We start from the raw sequence: 23048 nt of genomic DNA, 5'->3' as shown, positions 1-23048 counted from the left end.
ACTCTGCAAATGTGGCTAACATGCTTGACATGAAGATACCTAAGCTAAAGAGTCCAGGACTGTCTATACCCAGCCCTGGCGTAGTGTTTTGATTAAATAGATTTAGAGAAATGTAGAAGGTGATGAGCAACTCTTGAAAGTATCAGTATGAGAATTTCATCAGAGGGTTCCTCTGAATTATTAACCCCAGGCACTAACCCCACAACCCTGGGGCACAGTTTAACATCCTTTTGCACAGATAAATATCTCTTCATAGTTCTGACAAGCAGAGGTTTCTCTAAAACTGACTTCTTTTGCCTGGGTGTACCTCAGTCTCAATAGCCAGCTTTAGAAATGTGTAGAAGACCCTCTGCATTCAGTTGAATCCATATCAGCAAAATCCAAGCATCTGCACAGAGCTTCACAGAGCTCTGCACAGAGATAAAAAGCCTGCCTTTAGAAATGCAGGGAATGCATCCATTTCCTTCTCAAATCAATCCACTTACTCTCATTCATGCAGGATGCGTAAAGGATCTTGGCCTTCTGTACAGCTTCACTGTCTCGTCTTTTGCTGATGGGTTTCTCTAGCAAGGCTGAAAAAACAATTTTTTTTTCAATACTTTGGAAAATGTAGACACTGTTTGCATGTTTCAGCATTTGGTTTAATCATAGCACTTGTTTAATTAAGTATGAGGCTCCATGTATATTTTCTTAAGCAGTAGCACAGACTTACCTGCACCTTTTTCAATCCCCAACAGAGAAGGATTTTTTATTTTTTTCAGAGAACTAACTTAAAGCCAAATGACAGATGCAGCTTATTACTTGTGCTCACAACCAGCTACCCTCAGCAAACTGAGGGGACAGGCAGTCGTGGGGTGAGGGTGGCAACCAGCACACAGGACAGGGAGCCAGGAATTTTTTCAAGTGGCTCAGCTTCTGGTGCTGGTACATTATGAAAACAGGACCTAACAGAGAAGGTTACAGGATCTCAGGAGCAAGACCACTGGTGTTCACTTTTGCCAGCCCTGGTGCTGCTGAAAGAAAGCAGCAGAGAACTGCCCCATTGTCAGTCAAACACAATCTCAGCCTTGTTAGTGACACAGAAAGCCAAGTGTCCAACTACTGTTTGTAAAGCTGCACTCTGTACACACACTCATCCTCACTTCACACTATAGGTGTAAACATCCTCGGTGCCTGAAAGCCAGACTAACCTTTCTAAGCTGTCATCTCTCCACATTCCTTGCATTCCTCACATTATGTCATGGAAAGGAAATAGCATGCAAAGTGCATCTGAATCTCAGCAGTCCCCTCCCAGCTGCCTTGAATTGTTCTATCCAAGCTGTAAATCAGGCATGATGCAGCTGCAGATACAAAGTACTGTGGTTAAATGCAGAGGCAGCTGAGTTTCAGAGAGATCTGTCAGCTCAGGTGCTGCACAGCACGAGCACTTCCACAGCCAAGAGAAGCAGGATCGCTCTTGAGCACAGCACAGGAACAGGGCTGGCAAGCTCTGTTGGACCTCACCTGGTATTGCAAAACCCAAGCCAATCCTGCAAAGCATTACCTTATTGTTACAGGGACCACTGGAAAGAGTGGCTTTGCTGGTATCAAGTCCCTCCTGTTGTGTGCTCAGCCAGGGCTAAAAAGCCTTGAAAAATTCAAGACTCCCTTCTCCATACCATAGTACCACCCAGTGCTCTGGGTTTCAAATGAGCAAAGGCAGCACAGTGCAATTGTGCTAAGAAGCATTCCCCACACAAAAGGAGGAACAAAGAGGAACACAAGAGTCCCTTAGGCCTGCAGAGAACCACTGAGACTTCATAACACCACCAGCCATGGCAAGACCAAACAGCTCCCACGCAGAGCTGGATCAGGGTCAATGCAACATTATTCCTCTGCCAGGACTGGCTGGGGACGTGCAGAGTACTGAAGAGGTGGTGGTACTGCCATCCAAAAGCAGCACCCTCCTGCAAACGGGTGGCAGCTGCTCACTCTCCAGCCCTGCTCTATCCAGCAGCTTTCTGGAGTCCACCCTACAGTGCCTCCTCTCCTGGGAGGCGAAAGCTGGATGGGACTGCTCGGTTCTACAGCTGAGAACAGCCTGGGTTTGCACAGCTTCTCTCAGTATTAGGAGCTCACTGCTTGAGGCAGAATTTTAAGGCACTTATTTCCCAAAATTTCCAGAGCACCCTGAGGAACCAGCCTTTTAGATATTCCCCACCTGAGCTCATGTGAGCACTCGGGACCATAATGCAGACCTCAAACTGTTTACTACTCAAGGAATACCATAGTGATAAGCAAATGCCACTTGTTCTCTCCCTCCAATCCCTTTTCTCCTTAAACAAAAAAACAAAAAAACCCCCCCACGCATTGCCCAATTCTTTTGCTTAGATCCTTAAGAGATTTAATGAGATCATTCCCATTTAATTATGAATAAGATTTTTCCCTTAAAATACTTCTGGAGAGGATAGCTTTGATTTCAAATCCTCAAATATTTCCCAATTTGTTAAATACAATATAATGCCAACCATCAACGTATATGTTCAGTGTGCACAATTCTTAGTAGCATAATCAGACCTGTTCACATATTTTAAATGGCATTTTAAAAGAAATTATAAATGATGTCTCCATAAAACCAAGGATGAAAACCTACCCTCCCATTAAAGTCATTACAATAATTTCTGTCTTTGCCAGTGAGCTGTACAACCATGAAATTGAAGCTAATAAAATCCAGTGGCTAAAGCTCAAGAGAGAAAGAGATAAGAGCCAATAAAATCAACCCTAGAGATACACCTGCATCAAATTGTGTTAAAATCAGACCTGGTGTTTTCCCATCAAACCATCTCATTTTGTGACAGAATGAAGATGTAACACTCCCTTCACTATTGGAGAGAGTGAGGTGGGGTAGATGTTGCCAACTTGCTCAGAATTCTTTTAAGAAGACAATTCTTGGTTCTGATAACATAAAATCCAGTGATCAAACGTGAAAGACTTAGTAAGATGGTTGAATCCTATGGACACTGAAATAGGGGATGCAATCCATGGATGCTCTTTAGGCTATGGAGGCTTCTCAGCCTTAACCTCAAGTTTTCAGAAAGATTTAGAAGCTCAAACCTGGAGCACTGCTCACATCCACATAATTTATACATTAGCTAGTATAAAATCCAAATACAAGATTTAGAAATTTGCTTCTTATTTAGCTCACAAATACATATGGATTTTACATGTCCTTGAGTATCTAAATTCTTAAAGACAAACAGCAAGAAAAGGCAAGAATAGCAACAAAAGGCAAGAAGCACAGCATACTGATCAAAGATATATGTAATCAATTGGTCTGTCTAGAGGTTGCTTATTCATGGAAAGAAAGTCACTACTGTGATTGAAATCAATGTAGGCCCAGCAAGCTCTCTTTAAATAAGCAATATTGGGTCCTGTGAGTCGCCTGGCCGCAGCTGCAGGCTCTGACAAACCCAGGCTGCACAGACCATATCTGTTTGTGTGGGTCGATGCACACTGCTCTCTACAGGGCTGCTTTTGGGAGGGCAGCAGCTCAGTCTCTGCTCTTCCAGGACTCTGCAAGCTGAACAAACCTGCCCCAGGGCCATCCCACACTCTCTGAACAGTGCTTAATCTCCTGACACATGACATGGATTTCAGGCTCTCATCTACAGCAGAGAAATGCCAGCCAGTGACATACAGAAAGCAAATTCAGCCCCTCTGAAAAAATTCACCTGAACTATAGCTGTCTGGGAAGACTGTCTTTCCATCTTGAAAAACTGTAATAGTCTCAGATATTTTCTCTTTTGACACCAAAATGTAAGCAAAATCTATGTGGTCTTTCAAGGGATAGGAAGAGAAAGACCACCAAAGCTCAGTTAATGTTGAGCCTCATAAGATACCACAGATTTGCTGTTTAGTTCCTTACTTTGTCTTTCCAAGCTCCAACTCTCACACCTCACTAAGGGATTGTGTGTATTCATACAAATCCACTGAGAAGTTCAGTCTAATAGGCTTTCCTTAAGCACAGTCTCCTTGAACTTTGACGTAATTAGGCAGATCAGGGCTACCAGCACTTTGACTAAAACAGCTCACTTAGCACTGAGAAGGACACTGGGCTTGTTCTTGGAGCTTGCTTGCTTTCTTCCGTTTTTTTTTTTAAACTCAGTTTTCTTGTTTCAAATTAGAAGTTCTAATTCCGTAAAGCAATCTTCCATTTTAGGACACCAAATATTTACCTCTACAGAAGAATTTTTAGGAATAAATAGTTTTGATCAGATTAGGAAATACACATCACTCCAACAATATTGAAAAAATACCCTTAAATTAATAGCTCATTTTTCAGCTCTCAAATGAACAATACAGCACCAGACATAGAATAGCAATCTGGCTGCAAAGGTTAAAAAAAACCCACAATCTAAGCTGCTTTCCAGCCATCTATAAAAGCATAGAATTGTTATTAACATTAACCAAAATTTAACAATTTATTGCTGCTACTGAGTTATACCACTGGCCTCCCTGCAAAGCAGAATATCATAACCAAAAATCACCAGGACAAGCAAAGTGAACCAGCATAGCTTAAGCCAGCTGAATATACAGTTTGGATCCCATTTCCTTAGCCAAATATCAAGTACATGTCTGAATGGCTTTTTTAGCAAAATAGCTCTTTTTCAGTTACATTTTTCACTTTCTTCACTTTGAAATTATTTCCAAAGTCATTCTCTTTGGGTTAAAAAAAAGATCTTGGCCTCTATCACTAACCTCAGCACCTCGTGGATGCCCAGATGCAAGATTTATGTTTCCCTTCACATAAAACTTAGTTATGGCAAGTGTCAAAACCTACTGGCAGTTCCACTCCACAGTGCTGTAGTAACATAACTCATCTCATTAAGCAGCCACCACTTGCACAGTCAGAAACTGTCAAAAGGTGTTCACGATATCCTCAACTTCCTGAGGCTGCAAACGGCTTCATCATTCACTTTCTTCTACCAAGGAGCTGAGAGTGCAGATGTTCCCATTGCAGTCAAAGTTCTTGGACTTCTGTCACCCCAGGTCAGGCATGTTTGCATCATTGCACGCCCTTACTCTCATATAAAACACAAAGACTCGGCATCACCAGCAAAAAAACACTCCATAGCTGGGAGTGATCTTCACTTGCCTCAACTGGAGATGCTCAGATATACAGTCAAGGAAAAAAAGCCACAGCTGGGGGTGGGGAGCTGGGAAGGGAAGGAAGAGAGTTTATATTGAGTTGCCTCTTTTTCAGGGCAAGAGGGCTAAAAAAGGCCAGCTTCCTGTGGTTCACTACCCTCAAGTAAATAGCAATCATCTGCTGTTAAAAGTGAGAGCAAGGCACATTACAAAGGAAGCTTTGCATGTGTGTTTATTTAACTGCATACTATTCTGAAGCTGCTAAGGATAGTCTTGTGGCTAAGTGTTACCTTTAATCTTACTTTCCATTTCCAGCCCTTGTTGATTTTCCAGCTGACTGTCTTGCACAGCTTCACTTTGGTTTTCAACCACCGTATTTTATTTATGGCACCAAGAAATCCTATACCTTTCCTTCTTCTGACTTGGAGTGCATGAAAAAGGATTGTAAAGCAAGATTTGCAGGGAAAAGAAACATGCACACCATTTATTCAGATGAGAAATATTGATTCAATTTATCAGTGTCCTGATCAGATTGTATGTATACTGTACCCTATCAGACAGGTTTATATATATATATATTTGTGTTGAACTCCTGAGAAATACTATGTTATTCATGAGGCTTATTTCCTATCCTAGTGAGAAAAATAAAATTTTTCTGTGCACTTTACAACCCTAGATATGGGGAATATATTGTGCTAGTAAAGATGGTAGCATTTTTTCCACTAGTTTTTGTCCTTATCCTTTTAGAAACATTTGCTCTATGTGGAAAATGCAAGCTCAAGTATTTGCATGGTGATATCTGACAACGATCTCAAATATATTATAATGCTTTCTGTCCTGAAGAAAAACAACTCCATGTGCAAATATCCCCCAGGGAATATGCTTGGACTGTAAACAAAACAAAAATTATACAAGAACCCCAAGAGACATCCCATTTCCTGGAAAGCTGTAACCGTGGAGGAGTGAAAAACTAGAAGCAGACAAATAATTCAGCATGAACTCCCAGGGCAATGCTAGAACAGACAACAGTCTTGCACTGCAAAACCAGAGAAGTATCAAAGTGGGGAGATGATCTTAGTGTGTACACAGGCTGGTGAGACAGACTGGAACACGGCCTGCCCTTCAGCTTTCTGCATTGTAAAAACAATGTTGGACAGTTGGACAGAGGGCAGAAAAATAGCAAAACAATTGGGTTTATTTCCTTTGGAGAGTGTGGCTTGAGAAATAGAAGACAAGGACAAAAAAGCATGCAATGAGGGAACATGATTTTTCTCACAAGAGATGTGAAAGGGTAATGGGATCACAATATCAAAGCACCTTGAGAAAATGCTTGGTGCCAGAGAGGTCTTTAGACTATTGAAAAAAGGCACAAAGAAAGCCAACTGTTGAATGATGAAGACAAATTCAGCAGTGACAGTGATCAACCATTGGAACCAGCAACCAGAGGAGATAGTGGCTTTTCTACCTCTTAATATCTTCAAGACTTCATGCTTTTTTGGGAGATAAACTTTAGCCCAAAGTCAATTATGTTTTATCCCAGTGCAAGCTACTGAGCTGCATTAAATGGGTAATGTAATTGTCTGTGACAAAAAAAAAGCCATAGGAAATAATCTAATGGTTACTCCTGGAATTGCACTCTATACATTTAGGATACAGATCTCAAAGCACTCTTAGACATGACAGACCAAGGAGACACAGCCATTATCCATTGTTGCAGATAAAGAAAGTGAGCCACAGATTGCTCCTTATCTAATTCATGTCAGAGTCCTACTGGTTGGAATAATGCTCCTTTATGAGTATAAAGCTTGCTGAACTTGATCTGCACACTCAAAGAGCTTGATCCTTTGGAGACAGTGAATGCCCCTCAGTCTCTTTAATTTCAGAGACAGTAGGAGTTGCTTGGCATTGCCCAGATGATGCTCAGCACTAAACTGAAAGCAGCTTGTAATGCATTTTTTTGGGAATCAGACTCAGAAAGCAGTCCAAGGGCCTACATATTCAGCAGGTTTATTTGCAAATACCCGATGACAGAGAATTTCTCTTTCAATACTTGAGCAATAAAGACTCTGCTTGTCACCCTCCCCTCACTGTGCACTACAGCTATAAGGACTGAGTTTCTAAACTAATGAGAAGAATAATTAAAAGAGCTGTTCCCATCTCCAGCTATCAGTGACAAGCTTTGTTTCCTCCCTAACTTAGCACTATTATGTGCTACCTCTGTGAAGAGACAAAACTCAAGTAATGTTTTGGAAATTTGCAGAAGATCCTCTGATGCCAGCAACAGGCTCTTTTAAGGATGTTCTGTGAAGAATTACCACTGAAATGTAGAGAAAAACCTTCTCAAACCTTGGTTGGAGTTTAGCAATCAAACCAAACACACAAACATCTGTGCAGAATGTCATTCCCTGATGTCCCTGAACTATAAGATAACTATGATTTATCTAGTCCTCCTTAAGAATTTCTAACCCTTAATTCCCATATTTTCTTCACGCGTAAGAACTATGGCAAAAGAGTTCCTGAAAAGTAACCTCTAAAACCCAAGCATCCAACTGCACTTGTGCCACTGGAGTTGTCTTAGCACTTCAACTATGTCATGAAGGCATTGCCCTCTCTTCAAACTCTCAGCACACTGGATTTAAGAAGTCAAGGTCAGTATGGTTCACAGAGCAAAGATTTGGCCAGGGTGCCAAACAGCACACAAAAAAACTTTAGAGCCACAGTGCTGTTACAGAAATCACAGCTAGACAAATGTACACTCTTAAGTAATGCAAGCTTACACGTTCCAAGAGTGATCATTTCAGAATGGTTTGGGGCCAGCTCACATTCATTTAGAGTATCTGCTTTCCAATTCCTTTTTTTCAGAGCCCAAAGGGAAGGAGAGCTGGCAGTGGTAAGTTTCATTGTGCCTACAAGGGGCACAGTGTTCTACCCCAAAATACAAACACTGGCCACAGCATACAAAATTATACACAAGACGGCTGAGATCACTCTATCAATGGTAACATTCCTGTCTCGATACATGAAAATAAGAATTTATTTAGACTGCAACATTCCAGGTCGCAAAATAGTCAAAGAAGAAAATCTGAAACATATATTTTTATTCTCATCTGTTTGGAAACCTGACTCTTATAGCTGGAATGGAGTATAGAGGGGAGAGTGACGAATATATGATATATACGTGTGTGTGTGTGTGTGTGTGTATGTTCTAAAAGGAAGTGACAGACTTGACTGACATTTCAAGCTGAACATATTTCTTGGGAACAAGACAAGTATGAAGCCAGGATTATTCTTAGAGTTAAATCTGTTCTCTCAGAGCACTCTTCTGCAAAAGACATGGACATCTGCTGTAGGACACAACATACAATAGTTCAGTACAGCTTTATCCCTCTTAGCAGGTTAATAGCACAGGTCAAACTCCCACATGAATGCACCTGCCCAGCTTCCATTTCAGAATTGTTTTGCATCTGGAAGCCCAGGAAGAAGAGCAAAGCAAGATCTTGCCTGCCTGGAAAATACCACAGAGACAAACCTCAGTGGATGTGCAGATGCCTGCTTACAGTTCTCTTCTGACACCAGTGCAACCCAACCTCAAATTCATTATTTCAAGGCCTCATTAAATTCCTTTATGCCTTTAAAACACAAGTTCTGCTGAGAATATCTCCTGATATGCAACTTTAGTGTACAAAACAACTTATTTCCTCTATTAGCAATTGATAGCAATATTTGGTTTCTGAGGCTTCCCTAAAATATGAGCTAACCTAAATTTATTTATTTTTTGTAAACTACCAGTTCTGCTAATTGCTCTGCAGTGTTTCTTGCTAGTTCAGGTATCTTATGTACAATCTGACATGTGCAGTCTGGAGTCCTCTTCCCCACCAGACACTTTATTAGAAGTGAACTGCAAATTATTGGTTTTTAAATAAAAATTTGTTTCCAGACATCCAAAATAAGAAAATACACAGTCTAAAAGATAACATTTTTGCTCCCTCACAAATAAACAAAAAAAAAAAAAAAGAAATGAAACATTTTCTCACCACCATAAATAAATTAAATAATTTTTTAATTGTTACTGACATTAAGGCTCTTCTTCATTTTCTTTGTCCCTTGGTGGCTGTAAACAATTCTCAATTTCAGAGCACAGGAAGGGAAGCAGTCCAAGCCTAATGCAGTGCAAAATATATGTCACTGTATTTTATAAATACCTATTTTGTGTTTCTGATGAATTATAGTCCAGCTTTCTCTACTGTTTGCTAAATACATATATGGGAAATCAAACTAGCATCAAAGGCTTGCAAAAATATTTCTCTATATGCTTAAAACTATTCTTGCCTAATTAAAGCTTTTTGTTCTGAGTGTCTAAAGCAAAATAAAACAGCAAATCAATACACCTTTCTGGTGCTTATAATGGACCTTTTAAATTATTTCAAAGCATATTTTATTTCCACTTTCATATCTGCTGTGTTGTATGTTCCCACTTCTTTGGAAGGCACAACCACCCAGAATGTCAATGGATAGAGCCATTAGTCACTTTTGGAAGGACTTGTGTTGGCTTACATGGCCTCAGAGATGCCTTAGATATGAAATATAATAGTTTCCATATTTTCAAACCAGCAACTTCTTGTTGTTTTTGGGGGTTTTTTTTGGTTTTTTTTAATAAAACCACCAGTGTATTCTGCAGCTCCATGAGTTCATTCCTCAGAATGGTCTTTGTGGAGCTGATGCCTTAATCTAGGCCTACCTTGTTTTGATAAACTGTGTCTCACTCCTCCCCTTGTTTTATTTTGTGAGCTGGGGGGAGAGGACGGGTTGGTAGTTGGTTGGTCTGGTGGGGCAGAATTTGGTTTGTTCACTTTTTTGTGGTTTTTTTAACGTATTTAATCATGATCAAGACACTAGTTATCGATTCAGGAAACTATGTTTTGTATTTGATAAAATTAATGTCCATCAACCAATTTCTTGATGGCAGCATTCATGTCATCATGGATGGAACAGTGACTCTTGAAAATAACAGCCCCATATTATTAATTCTTCTGATATGCCAACAGAATGTTTAAATCATTATAAATTAATTTTGCACTCACGAGGATCTAATTAATATGTATTTCCACAGGAATTCATGAAGATCTAGTAATTAATCAATTCATATAAGTTCTAGTTCCCAAGGAGTTTAAATCAAGTAAATCAAGCAAATATTCCCAAACACCAGCTTCATTAAAGGTTGCTGTATTTAGAAAAATAAACCAAACTAATATACTGATATTCTAGGGTTCCCCCTTGCCACTTGAAAAGAAACTCCTCAATTCTTTCCTTGAATATCCATTCTAGCAATATGGAATTTCTCATGGAAATAGCATTCACAAAGTTGTGCTTACATAAATGGTTCCTAATGCTGTTCAGTGCCCTAATACACAGCACATTTCCTAAACAGAAATATTGTTTGTTTACAGTTTCAGCATTTTGTAAATTCTCTGAGTTTGTATATCCAAAGATAAGCCCATCATGTGAGTTCCTCCAAAAAGTCAACATAACTGTACACAAACTGTGACCAAACCAAAAATCATTTTATGGGGATATGAGAGCCTGTGTTGATAAATTTAATTTCAATAATAAATCTTACTCTTTTGAGTAGAATTGCCCTCTTCCCTGCCCTGCCCCTCTGGCCTCCCAGTATTATGCTGCAGAGGATAACACATGTCATTTTAATGTTAAGCAGAAGAGTTTAAACCACATTTAAACCAGAAGACTGCAAATTTCCCAATCGTTACAATATAGGTGGAGGTCTACACTCTACACTAAATGGCAGCATTACATTGACTTCAATACAATAATACTTTTAACTTGTACTTGTGGAATTCTTTTTTTTTCCAAAAAAAGGAATCAGATGTCATGGATTGCTGTGCCTTCCAAGGCATGAACCCTCATTCTGTAAAACTACCCACCCAAACACAGCCATCAAACATTTTTAAATTCAGTATCTGCAAGTATGGATCATACAAACCCCAGATTCACTGTAAATTTAGGGGAAATACGTGCCACATGTGGAACAGAAGCGAGCAGGATGCCCCACTTTGGTTCCAGCTGAGGGCTCAGAGGAGGATGCCATTCTAGTCTCCAAACCAGGGAGATGCTGTGGGAATCCTGTGGCTCAGTTACTGTGCTGCCTTTAAACCTCATTTAGGAATCAAAATTATCTCCTCTCAGTACTCATGGTTTTCCAAAATCACTCATTACAAACGCAACTTTCATTCTGAGCAGCCACAAAGCCTGGAAGAAGTCCTGGCTTCTCCACTTTTGACTTAGGTATTTCATTTTACCAAAAAGCTATTAAATTCTTGCCCAGAGAGATTTACCTGACTTGTGCCACTTATGTTTTTTCTTACATTCAGATAAATAAGCCACTATAGGAAATATCTGGACCACTCAAAACGAATGTCTTTACCATTGAAAAGAGATCCATTTATTGCAGAAAAGACCAAGCAAAACAGCATTAAGTGCTATTGCTTTTTTCTGCTTTCTTGTTATTCAAGAGCAGCTATCCAGCAATATATTGGAGGAAAAACCATAAATATCCTCTTTTATTTTAATTATTGCTGGTATTCTCCCTCTTACTTGGGACAGCTCTCAAATAGCTCAAATACCTTTGAGGGGAAACAAATCACAAGAGACAGGTCAGCTAATACAGACACCTGGGGATGAGTGTCAGCAGCTGCATTACAGATTTCACGGGACACATCCAAACTATCCCAGTGATCCCAACGGAGCACCAGTTGAATGGTGCCCTAAAATAGCCCTGTGGCACAGGGTCTTCTGTGCAGGACAGCAACCACTCAACAGCAACAACAACTGCTCCAACCCCTGGGATCAGTCTGAAAGGCTATCCTATAGTCAAACAGTATAAATTTCCAAAGAGATATTTTTACTTACTGGTTTTACTTATAAAAAATGTATTTTCCAAAGGAAATCATTGCAGATTATCTTGGGAAAAGTTGCCTACGCTGCCAAGATATTTTGTTTGCTGTCTGTCTCATGTTCTTTAGAAACCCACACACCATATCCTCCTAAAAGGCCTCCATTTCTGTCTGTTTACCGCATTGGAAATTCCTCATTTTAAACTGAGTGACATCCAGAAAACAGCCACACTACAAAGCTTAGCACAGTAAATCAGCCTGAAGTAGGTGTCTCACTGGGCCAGGAACAGTAGGGAGACTTCATTTGTAAACTGGTTTCCACAGTCATAAATTAAATTTAAAAGGCCTGGAAGACATGTTCACAAATGATTCACATAATTTAAATCGGCTCCTTTGCAGTGCTGAGATTTAGGAATGTTTGTGGAGTTTTGTTTTGTTGTTTTTATTTTAATTTATTGCTTCCTGCATGGTCACTCAGAGAAAGGAAAAAATAAGCCAGCTGTACACTATTGTACTTCAGACCTCAGAGAAAGGAAAAGAAGCTTCTGGGTTCACAACCAACATTCACCACAGGTAATAAGCACTGAATTACGTGCCTCCGACTTCCAGCTCTGAACTGTTCACAAAAAGCCACTTGCTTTCCAGTGGTAAGACAAAAGCGCTCCTAAAGCCTTAATGGAGGTCATCAAATCAGAATGGAAACATTCATCAGGAGCACAAATAGCTTTGCAGGAAATATGGTAAGTGGAAAAACATTTAGTAACTCAGAGTCACTGCTGTCTTGACCTGACAAAAGGCTGAAGCTGTTGCAGTTTGAAATAGCTTTTGTTCATGTTACACAGGCCACAGCCAAACGATTCTTTCCATTTTGAAGGACTCCAAGAGCTTCCTCATCAGAGGCCTATTGGGCACTGGGAATGTTTGTTCTTAACCAACATGAGGTACTTTTTAACATGCCTGTGGTGTAGCTGAAAAGGAAAGGCTGGCTTCAAGGCAGGGACAGTCTGGTCCAGCCAGGAATGGTTAACAGGAAGTAGTTGTACCTCAGTCCTCTTCAAGATAGTTCTATAAGGAGCAGTTCTATAAGAAATTTTAACCTAAATATTACATGTCCCTTACCTGGATTTGGGTCACAACCCAAACCACAAGCCTCTGCTTTTGAGATATTTTTGTCTCTCTACAATTATCTTCTTTACATTCCTCAATGATGCCTGAAATCCTGCTGCAGGTCACATCCAAGGAAAGACCTACCACTACTTTTTCTAGGCTAGATCTTTATTTATTTTGTATAGCCAGGAGATCAAAATGAGTTGCATATGTGGTTTGTGGATTCCTCTGAGTGCAGAAAAATACCCAAGTGACCCTCAAACAACATATGGAAAAGAAATTAAAGGGGAAATGATGATATGATTAGCATCTTAAGACAGCTAGAGAAACCCATGGGAGCATTATATATATATACTCCTACCCCATTATAGACCCAAATCTTAAAACAAAAAGTATTTTTAATGATCACATTATGTTTTGCAGATCTAGAAGAACCCCAAAATTAATGTTTCTAATCCTGATCCTTCAATCAACCAGAGACACACAGACAAAAAAAAAAATCTACCACCCAGTAGTTCTTAGCTATTTTCCACTGACTTACTACCATTTCCTCTCTTTGGAATTCCCTATTAATGCACCAAAACCTTCACCGATACAGAAAATGTTCTACTCTTTTGAAGCTTACACCTGCAAAGTCATTTGGTCTTGTGAGTCTGTAACTTCAAAAAACCCCCAAAGACACACACACACAAAAAAAACCAAACACAAAAAAAAGAAAATTAAATGAAACCCCAAAACACACACAACACACACACACAAAAACAAAAACCAAACCAAACAAAAAAACCCCCCACCAAACAAATAACCTACAAACAAACCAAAACACCAAACCCAAAAGAAATAGAAAAAAAAGCTTTGTTCTCAAACCCACTGATACCTAATGGAGGGCTCAGTACGTTACACAGCTACAACTACCTTTCTTTGGTAAGGCAAAATTAGTTCTTACACTTACTACCTATTATCCACTGGAAGATTTTCTTCTGCAGCAGTTGCTGCTGAACAAAAAAAATTAAGCTTCCAGAATATTGAAGATACACTTGTGCAACCTGTGTAATAGGTCTTTGCCCAAAATCCCTTTCTCAGGAAAAGGAGCAGGCTCAGGAACATTCAGGGACCAGAAGACAGATTAGATGTTCAAATAGTTTATTTTCAGTAACATAATTTTTTAATATATATCCTGAATAAATGTTTCCATCTATACTACAACATCAAAGAAAATCAAATATGAAAAATATGTCTTTCTGGCCAAGCCATGTTATCACTTTAAGATTAATAGTTTTCTTTAACATGATAAGTATTTCAGAATGTAGCCAGGTCTCTAAAGACAGAGGCCTTTTTAATCTACCAAATGTCAAACAGGGACATTTACCATGTGGTACAAAGTTCTACCAAGAGTTCTTCAGGAAGGAGAGATTAAATTTTCCTCCAAGGTCTATTCAGCCCTATAACTATTTCTCTATGCAGGAATTCTTCCTCTTGCTAAAACTTCTGCTAGCAAAGTTGTGGTCATACACAAATTAATAACTCAGTGTTAAGCTAATTTACTGAAATAACTCAAGAGAAAACACAAATATACCTAGAGGCTGAAGTTATGCTTGTTATTTCAGCTACCAACACTTTCCTTTTTCCTTTCTTAAATTACAAAGAATATATTTTGGAAAGTTTATTAAGTAAAAAGTTAAGGAGGAGATGGCAAATGTTATATTAGAAACACTTCTGTACATCAACCAGCATTTCACATCTTTGTCCCTGTCCATGCCAAGGGCCTCCTATTAAAAATAATTTTGTATAAATTTCCTTTATTTGATATGGAGTTTCCATTAAGCAAATACTTCTCACTTGGATGTTTCTTTCTTTGTCTTGTGTTTTTCTAGCTATGGATTAGCAAATTCTAAAGGGACTGCAGAAAGAAAATCAAATAAAAACCTGGCTTAGCATGATGTCCTTGATTAGGACCTGTAAAAAGAGGAAATTAAGGATGGCAGTGACAGCTTGCTACTCTATACTCAATTAGGATTAGCCTCTTTGTGGCTATGGTTCATGCAGGATGTGCAGTTATCTAATACAGCCCAATTCTGGCAGCAGAACAACTAGAACGCAAAGCATAACTTAAAACAGACTCTGGAAATACTTTTTTTTCTTTTCATTGTGGCATCTTCAGCAGATTTTAAACAGAAGTCTTGAGATCATATCCTGTGTTGAAAATCAAAACTCATATTCTGAGCCCAAATGCAGCTTTTAAAGTACTTAATTATGTGAAAATTTAATACAATAAGACTGAAGAAAGTAAGTGGAGAAGGGCTTTGGTACCTACACAAAATCCAAGAAAAATAAGTGCTATATTTAAGCATTAAATCCTAAAACTGACCTCTGTTCTGTGGTGAGCTCAAACCAGGCTCTTATGTCAATTATTATGTCAATTATGTGCTCAAGGTGGGCAAAGCTCAAGCACACCACCACCAATATTAAATCTTGCATGTCTCCCTTTTTTTGAATAACTCACTTCTAGCCAAGACTATAAGAATCTGGCAGGATTTTCCTACCTAACAATAATCATCACCCTTTCTCCCCAGCTGGTCTGCAGGGCTTCCTGGTGAGGTGGCCACGCTGCAGAGTATAGCCCTAAGTCAAGTCACATGCAGATTAAAATACCCCTCTTCCTACACATTTCCACCCTGGGGCTATTTTTTCCTCCAGAAACACATTTTTAAGCAACTTTCTGTTTCACTGATGATAGATCAGGTACCTCAGTGGCAGCCTGAACGGCAGTGGGAAGGAAACCCACTACCCAAACAAACCTCCGTCTCTGGAAGCTTGTGAATTGCCTCTGCCAAGGGCTAGGTGACTGTACTGGAAAATACCACTCTGGTTTGACTTTATTACATTATTTCATGCTGTTGGCTGACTGTTAGAGACAGCCTGCTGCACTGGACTGATGATTGTCTGATTTTGGGACATTCTTACATGTGTGTGCTCTGCTCCTGCACTCTGGTCTAGCCATCACCTGCAAGGGGGAAAGAGTTAAATCCCCTCATCTTTTTCTTTTTGTTATTAACAGGATCATTTCATCCCTCCATTCTTAACTGATAGAATTTCCAGCAGTTCTGTTCTTCCTCCCAAATTCTCTTTATGTTAAATTCAGTATCTCTCAATGTGATTTTCAATAAAAACAAGAAAAATATACTTTTGAAAGAGAACATCAAGTCGGGCTGTTGGATGTTATCCAGTGATCAGAACTGTGGAGACGTCTGGTCATTTCAAGCCCAGCCAATTAACAAGCTACAGTGACAAGCCAACCAAATACTTTTCAAAATGATATATTTACCCTTTAGTTTGAGGTCCACATTGTGTCGCAGCCAGGGATAAACACCATAGTTGGACATATCTTCAGGAATAGGGTTTTGATATATCCAGCCATCACATGCAAATCGATAGAAGTTCTCACACGGATCTATGGATTGATTTATCTTGCTCAGGATGCCAGCAGCTGTAAAAAAGACACCACATAGATTTTGTGGAACACTTTTTCCTAAACAGAGAATTACACAAGGCTACAGTCCAGAAATGATGATTAATGAAAAACAAACAAACAAACAAAAAAGACGAAATATCTGGAGTGAATCTTCTTGAGTGCCATACAGCAATGATGGCTGAACTTAGCAGTACATGAACATGAACTGCTAGAGCGAGACACCTGAAGACAGGCTCTCCATTGTTGCCATCATAGAATTAATTGCCTGAGGAATTTAGTAGCAATACATATTAAGTAGATTGTGATTAACATTTCAGTAACTATGAACTGCTTACCTCTAGCTGAATACTGCATAAGAAAACAAATCAAATTCTGATCTACCATTCATTGGAAAAGATAACTGTAGTATTTTCAGCTCCATTTCGTGACTGCTTCCCTACCAGTTACTATTGCAGGTGAAAGAGAGGCAGTAAGAAAGACATCAGCCTGACAAAGCCCAAGAGCCAGTAGCTTTGAGTACCTAATGATAAAATCATAGAATAGTTTGGGTTGGAAGGACTCCTTAGAGGTCACCTAGTCCAATGTTCTGCAATAATCAGGGACATCTTCAACTAGACCAGGTTGCTCAGAGTCCCATCCAGCCTGACCTTGAACACCTCCAGAATGGGGCATCCACAACTTCTCTGGGTGACCTATGCCAGTGTTTTACCACCCTCACTATAAAAATTTTCTTCTATGTAACTAGTCTGAATCTACCCTCTTTCAACTTAAAACCATATAAAGTCTGTGCCAGATCTGGTACAAAAGCATCTCTGTGCTGAACAATTCACTTGCTAGTTGTCTGATTACTGGAAAGGAAGCAACAAAATATACCTGAAGGTCCAGTCACTCAACATTTGTTTTCATATTAAAAAAAAAAGAAAAATAACTCCTATGGGAAACTTTGAGTCAACCTAGTTAGACTAGCTAGACCAAATTAAAACATGAATTTTAATTGTACAAAATAAACAAAACAGAAGCAACTTGAACAGTGACTTTTTAAAAAGTTTGGAGTTGTTGTTCTTTCTCCCTCATTAATTAAGCTTTCAGAGTAAAATGTATAATGGGAAAAAATTAAAGGGTATAAATATCTCATTAACATACTATAATCTGATATGATTGAGAGGATAAAATTGCTGCTTACCAGCTTCAATGCATTCTGCAGTCAAACAGTACTGTTGCTTCGGATGAAACTTTATAAGACCTTGGCTAACTGCAAAATGGAAAACCATAATGAGATAATTTGCAATGAATTTTGACAACTGCAGCCAAATGTTGTGTTCTTGATCATTCCAATATCAGTGCAGCCTCTGGTCCCAGTGCCTCTCTGACTGCACTGATTTAGAGCACTTAGAATGTACATTAAGTAAATATTTAGAATGTATATTAAATAAATACTGCAGCTTGTACAAATAATTTTCCCCTCCTGATCCCGCTTTCTCCTTCCCCCCTCTTTGCTCACAGGCAGCACAAAGCAAGGGCTGTCTCTGCACAGTGCCTGGAGTAGCATCACTTCAGCCCTACTCACTGACAGTGAACACCACCACAATGCAAACAATTCAGCACTGTTAGCATCCTCCAGAGCTTGGAAACACAGGAGAATAGAATGGCTTGGGTCAGAAGGGACCTTAAAGATCCTCCAATTCCAGTGCTCTGCCATGGGCAGAGACCTTACACTAGACCATGGTTGGAAATGCAACACAGAGCAGTCTCCCCACCCTCTGCAGGGTTTCCACAGCTCCCCTGAGCTGTGAGGCTCACACTGCTCTGCAGCAGCACTGCACTGCCCAGCACAACCCAGCACCAACAGGACGCTTCCAGGGTCTCCTTATTCCAGCCTGGAATAAAGCAGATTGTAATGGGCACACGGATAGCTGTGCTTTATAAGGCACAACCCAGTTTCTGTCTGAACTGTCTCCCAAAAGTATTGTAATTGCATTTGCTTCCAAAAACCTTGCTGAGAAGAACTATGAAATTGTCAGTTAATTTTGCTCAGCTTTTAAAAATGTGTATTACAACTGCCACTGAAATTTAAGCACAGGAATTGCTAATGTCAGACACTGCTCTCAGGCAGCAAATATGCAGATAATTGATACTTGGGACTAGGGAGGGAGAATCCCAAGGGGTAGGTGAAATAGGACTCACTAGATGTGTTCAGTAGGCATAAAAAATGTCTCATTATATCCATTATCTTAAAACAGTCCATAGCAAAAAATAAAAAAAGCAAATAACACTGAACAAAAAAACCCAATGATGGAATATATTATGGTACCATAGCTTTAACTGTGCTGATAGTTATAAAGCAATTTCTGCTATAGTTATATATTGTTCAACAGTGATAGAAAAATGCAAAATGGCACTTCAGCCCCGGAAAATTTTTTTATATGAAGTCCTAAACTAGAATTGAATATAAAGCTGTTTCATCTCTTCCAACCTCACAGTTTTAATGACAATTAATGACAGAAGCAGCTGGATTTCAATCAAAGGTTCTCAGAAAATGGGAATGTGAAACTATTTCTGGACAGCTTTTCCAAAGCTTGCATTGGCTCAGTGAAACACAACACCTCAACCACCTTTGTAAATTAGCCAAGAAATACGTAAGATTTTGAAGTATAGAAAGGTTGTAATTGAAATATTGAAGAACAGTATAATGTAGAGAAGTGGAGATCTCCAGAATATGATTTTGAGCCACTACAAATAGGAACTACAAATAATGGATAATGTTCCTTTTAATTAAGTGTTGCACCCCTCCCAACTCACCTTCTTCCCTGATTAGAATTTAGCCTTTTAGAATCCATCCAGATCTTGAATGCTTGCTGGACTTTTTTTCTTAATAAAGCAGAGACAGGAGGGAAAAGCCCAGACATAATTTCATTCTTAATCTGAAGTAGCCCTTGTGTTTTTGATACTTATAAACAAACGCAAAATCCCATTTCACTGGGAAACGTACAACTTTATCATTAGAACAAATTTTTAAAAAAAAATCTTTGGCAGTAACATTTCCCTTTTAAGTAACAGCTAATTTTGACAGGAAAAAAAACTTTGCATAGTTTTGTTCTCTTGCCTTTTTATTGTTAAGAGAACTAATCATTACATTATTACTTAGTCATGGTTATAACCCTCGGTGTCCTACTTGTTCCTTTATAAGCCTGTTTCCAGATTATTAAGCAAATACACACCACAATTAAGTCTTAAAAAAATAAATCTATAAGGGAAAAAGCATACAAATGTAGAGATGCAAGTAATGTGAACATTCCTGTGATGTAAGAAGCCCAAAAGGACTACCAAATCAGGAGGGGAGGCTCTCAAATAGAGATTCAAAGCTGCCTGACTTCTCACCCAAGGGAACTGGACAGCAATGGGCTTCCTCCAAGGAGGAGGTGGCTCCTGCCCTGTCACAGCCCCCACTCCTACCAGAGCATCACAGGCAGGACTCCAGTAATGCTGAGCCACTGCCCTGGTAGCTCCCCACTGGAGTCACAGTGTGGTCACAGCCAGCAGGAGCAAGGAACAGTAAATAACAATACCCGATTCTCCCACATCCTCATTAGACTTTGTAGGAACTAGGAGAAGAAGAAAGCAGGAGAAAGCTGAATTTCACTCCTCAGGCTGGAAAATTGATTTCAGGTGTACCAGAAACAGCAAGTTTTGCAGAGTAAATGAAAACTGAATAAAAAAAGAACATCTTGAGGTGCCTGAAATGTTTCACATGGACAGAAATAATAATGTCCATTTCTACAGTTTAATAAAACTAAAAAGTAGTTAAGCTCAAACTTACAAACAAAACAATATCACAATGAAACATGGAAACATCTAGTTGAAAAAATGTTAAACCAAAACAATTTAACTTCTTTTTCCTTTGTTCTTTAGGTTGAAAATTTCAGACAATTTTCAAACAAATCCTAAAAGCATTTTGGTTGACCCAAGGCCAGCATTTTTATTTTCTTAGCAGTTATGCCAATGAAAATTTTGACACTGAGTCCCTGGCTACAGAACATGCCACAGGCACACTTGGAAAAGTATCTGCAAGAATTAATATATTTGCTTGAATTTTTACACCTGGCCTATGGATAAAGCAGTTCTGTCTCTGAGAAGCTGTGGTGGTAAATGTCTATTGCTTTTATTGCTCTAAGCAATAAACAAACAAATAAACAAATCTAGTGCAGGCACAAAGAAATAAGGTCTCTCCATTATTACTCCCTCGTGTTTATACTGCTTTATTTAAGTGAAAAACTTTTTTTTTTCCATCTAGAAATTTGAAGATTCAAACTTGCTCATGGTTATAAAAAGTTTTGTTGACTTGAATGGGATCACTAACACAGAAGTTATTTGCCTGCAAATGTTGCAGAATTTGCTCTAGAGCAGAAAAAGTCTAACCAAGAGTGAGCCTGGTGCTTTAAATATTCTATAGAAAACCTGACATTGTTTTCTTAGTTGTGACTATAAACAAAGCAGACCTTTCAAACAAGATCACAAGATCATAAAGGATTGGAGGAAAGCAAAGATATGCTTAGAGGCAAGGTTTCCACCAATCTAGAGAAATCTGCGTTGGTCGAAAGAAATGAAAAGTTGGGCTGAATTATTCCAAAAGAGGATCCAGCTCTGCAAAGTTCTTACAGGATACAACACATCTTCCTCTTTACTTGGAGTTTCCAGGCATATTTATACTTCTACACATCATTTCAGAAGTGTAGGCATATGCTTCCAACTGATAGTCTAACAAAACCAATCTACAGGTAATTTCAAATGTGGGAGAAGAAAAACAAAATTCCTTCTCTGTTGGATCTAGTTACAGCTTATATACCTGATCAAAATATTTCAATTTCATCCTAAATGCACTCTTTATGTCTTTTGCAAAGGCAACTTTGCAATTCATCATAGAAGAACAAAAAGATCTAAAAAATGTGCATGCATATGCACTATTGACGTTTCTACAGGAATTTTAGTTAAGCCCTAAATGAAAACCAAATGAAGGAAAACCCAAAAGATTCCATAAAATGCGTGCACTACACAGATTCATTTTCAGGGAACAGAGAATATTACTCCACATCGGTCACAACCTGTGAATCTGTAATCAGCATAATCTCACCTGTTTCTCTCCATCCTGTGAAAGAACCCAGTTCTGGTCAGAACACATTCAACTGACTATACAAATTTAAATTCAGCATTCAAAAAGTTACATGAGATCATATTGCATCTCCCAGCTCTAGCATTCCCGCAACAAGAACTCCTTTACTGACACATATCCCTTTCAGGATAAATATAAAATGGGGGGAAAGAAAAGAAACTGAGGTTTTCACCAAAAGATGTCGTGAAGCACAAACAGCGGCACCCAGCAGACAGGCTGGGGAGGGTTGTGCTCAGGTTAGTGTCAACGCTTTCACTTACCCAAGAAAAGCGCGGTGCCAAGAACAACAGTGCCACTCACAAAGACACCGAGGGCGATCCGAGTGGCTTTGCTGGCTGCTCCCCTGGCCTCGGGGACTGTCTCTCCTTCCATCGGGATAGCTTGGGACGTGCTTGCTCTCGCAGAAGTATGGTTTTCCCCTGCTGCTGTCGTGTCAGTGTTTCAACTGTTCACAAACTGTGCCCATGAGCTCTCCTCCTCCTCCTCTCTCCTATTTAAAACTCCAGGTTTCTGTCATGAACCATTTCCTAGGCACTTCCTGCTCTCTCCCTCTCAAAGCAAAATCACATGTAAAATAGTAGCTGTCTCCTACGTTTTCCTCTGCCCAGGAGGAGGAAAGGCAAGCGGTGGCCACAGTTCGTGCAGCCCTTGCTGCCTATAGAGCCTCTATGAGCCAATCACTCAGCAGTCCCCCTTATCAGGGGTTCTGAACACGAGCATTTCACAATGTCACTGAACAGATGTTTTAACTATTCAAAGAGCTGCAAACCCTTTCCAATCAAAGCAGGATTGCTGACAACTTCTACAAACACAAGTCTGATGGAAGGTTTTCTTTTTTTCTCCTTGCACTTATTTAAAAAGACTAATTATCTGCTGACTAAAGTTTTCTCCTTTTAAACCATTGCTGCTGCATCATTTGGCTTCACCAGAAGAGGTACCCACTCAGCAGACAAATCCCTTTTTAAAGCTTCCTAAGAACTCTCAGACTATCATGTAGCATTTTATTTTGGGAATTTGGTATGTGACACTGTGTGCCAAAAATCACAGTCAAGCAGCACAAAGCAATAATCAGCACAACCTACAGAATAGTCCTGCTCTAAAAGCTAGGTCTGCTTTTTTCCAGGCAAGATATTTCAGTCCTTGCTGATACAAAATACATTTTAAGAGATGATCCTATTCTTCCAAGTCAAGTACTCCTATAAGCTTAGTGGAAAAGTATCTATTTGGCACTTTAAGACAGTGGGGAATTTAAAAAAAAGTCTTATTT

At 39.3% G+C, this 23048-nt stretch overlaps 1 protein-coding gene across 1 annotated transcript in view; it reads right to left on the bottom strand.

Annotated features, from left to right (window-relative positions):
* PHEX (phosphate regulating endopeptidase homolog X-linked) overlaps nt 1-22742 on the bottom strand; it is a 99290-nt gene extending 76548 nt beyond the window's left edge. Inside the window, exons 1-4 of the mRNA XM_032100815.1 lie at nt 22042-22742; nt 17798-17866; nt 16468-16629; nt 486-572 (exon numbers count right to left, since the gene is read on the bottom strand). Of these exons, the coding sequence (XP_031956706.1) occupies nt 486-572; nt 16468-16629; nt 17798-17866; nt 22042-22153 (430 nt within the window). The 5' untranslated portion in view covers nt 22154-22742. The remainder of the gene's footprint in view (nt 1-485; nt 573-16467; nt 16630-17797; nt 17867-22041) is intronic.
* Between the last annotated feature and the right edge of the window lie 306 nt (nt 22743-23048).

Source organism: Corvus moneduloides, chromosome 2, assembly GCF_009650955.1.
Source record: "Corvus moneduloides isolate bCorMon1 chromosome 2, bCorMon1.pri, whole genome shotgun sequence".
NCBI lineage: Eukaryota > Metazoa > Chordata > Aves > Passeriformes > Corvidae > Corvus > Corvus moneduloides.
This window is presented reverse-complemented; position numbering and strand designations above follow the sequence as displayed.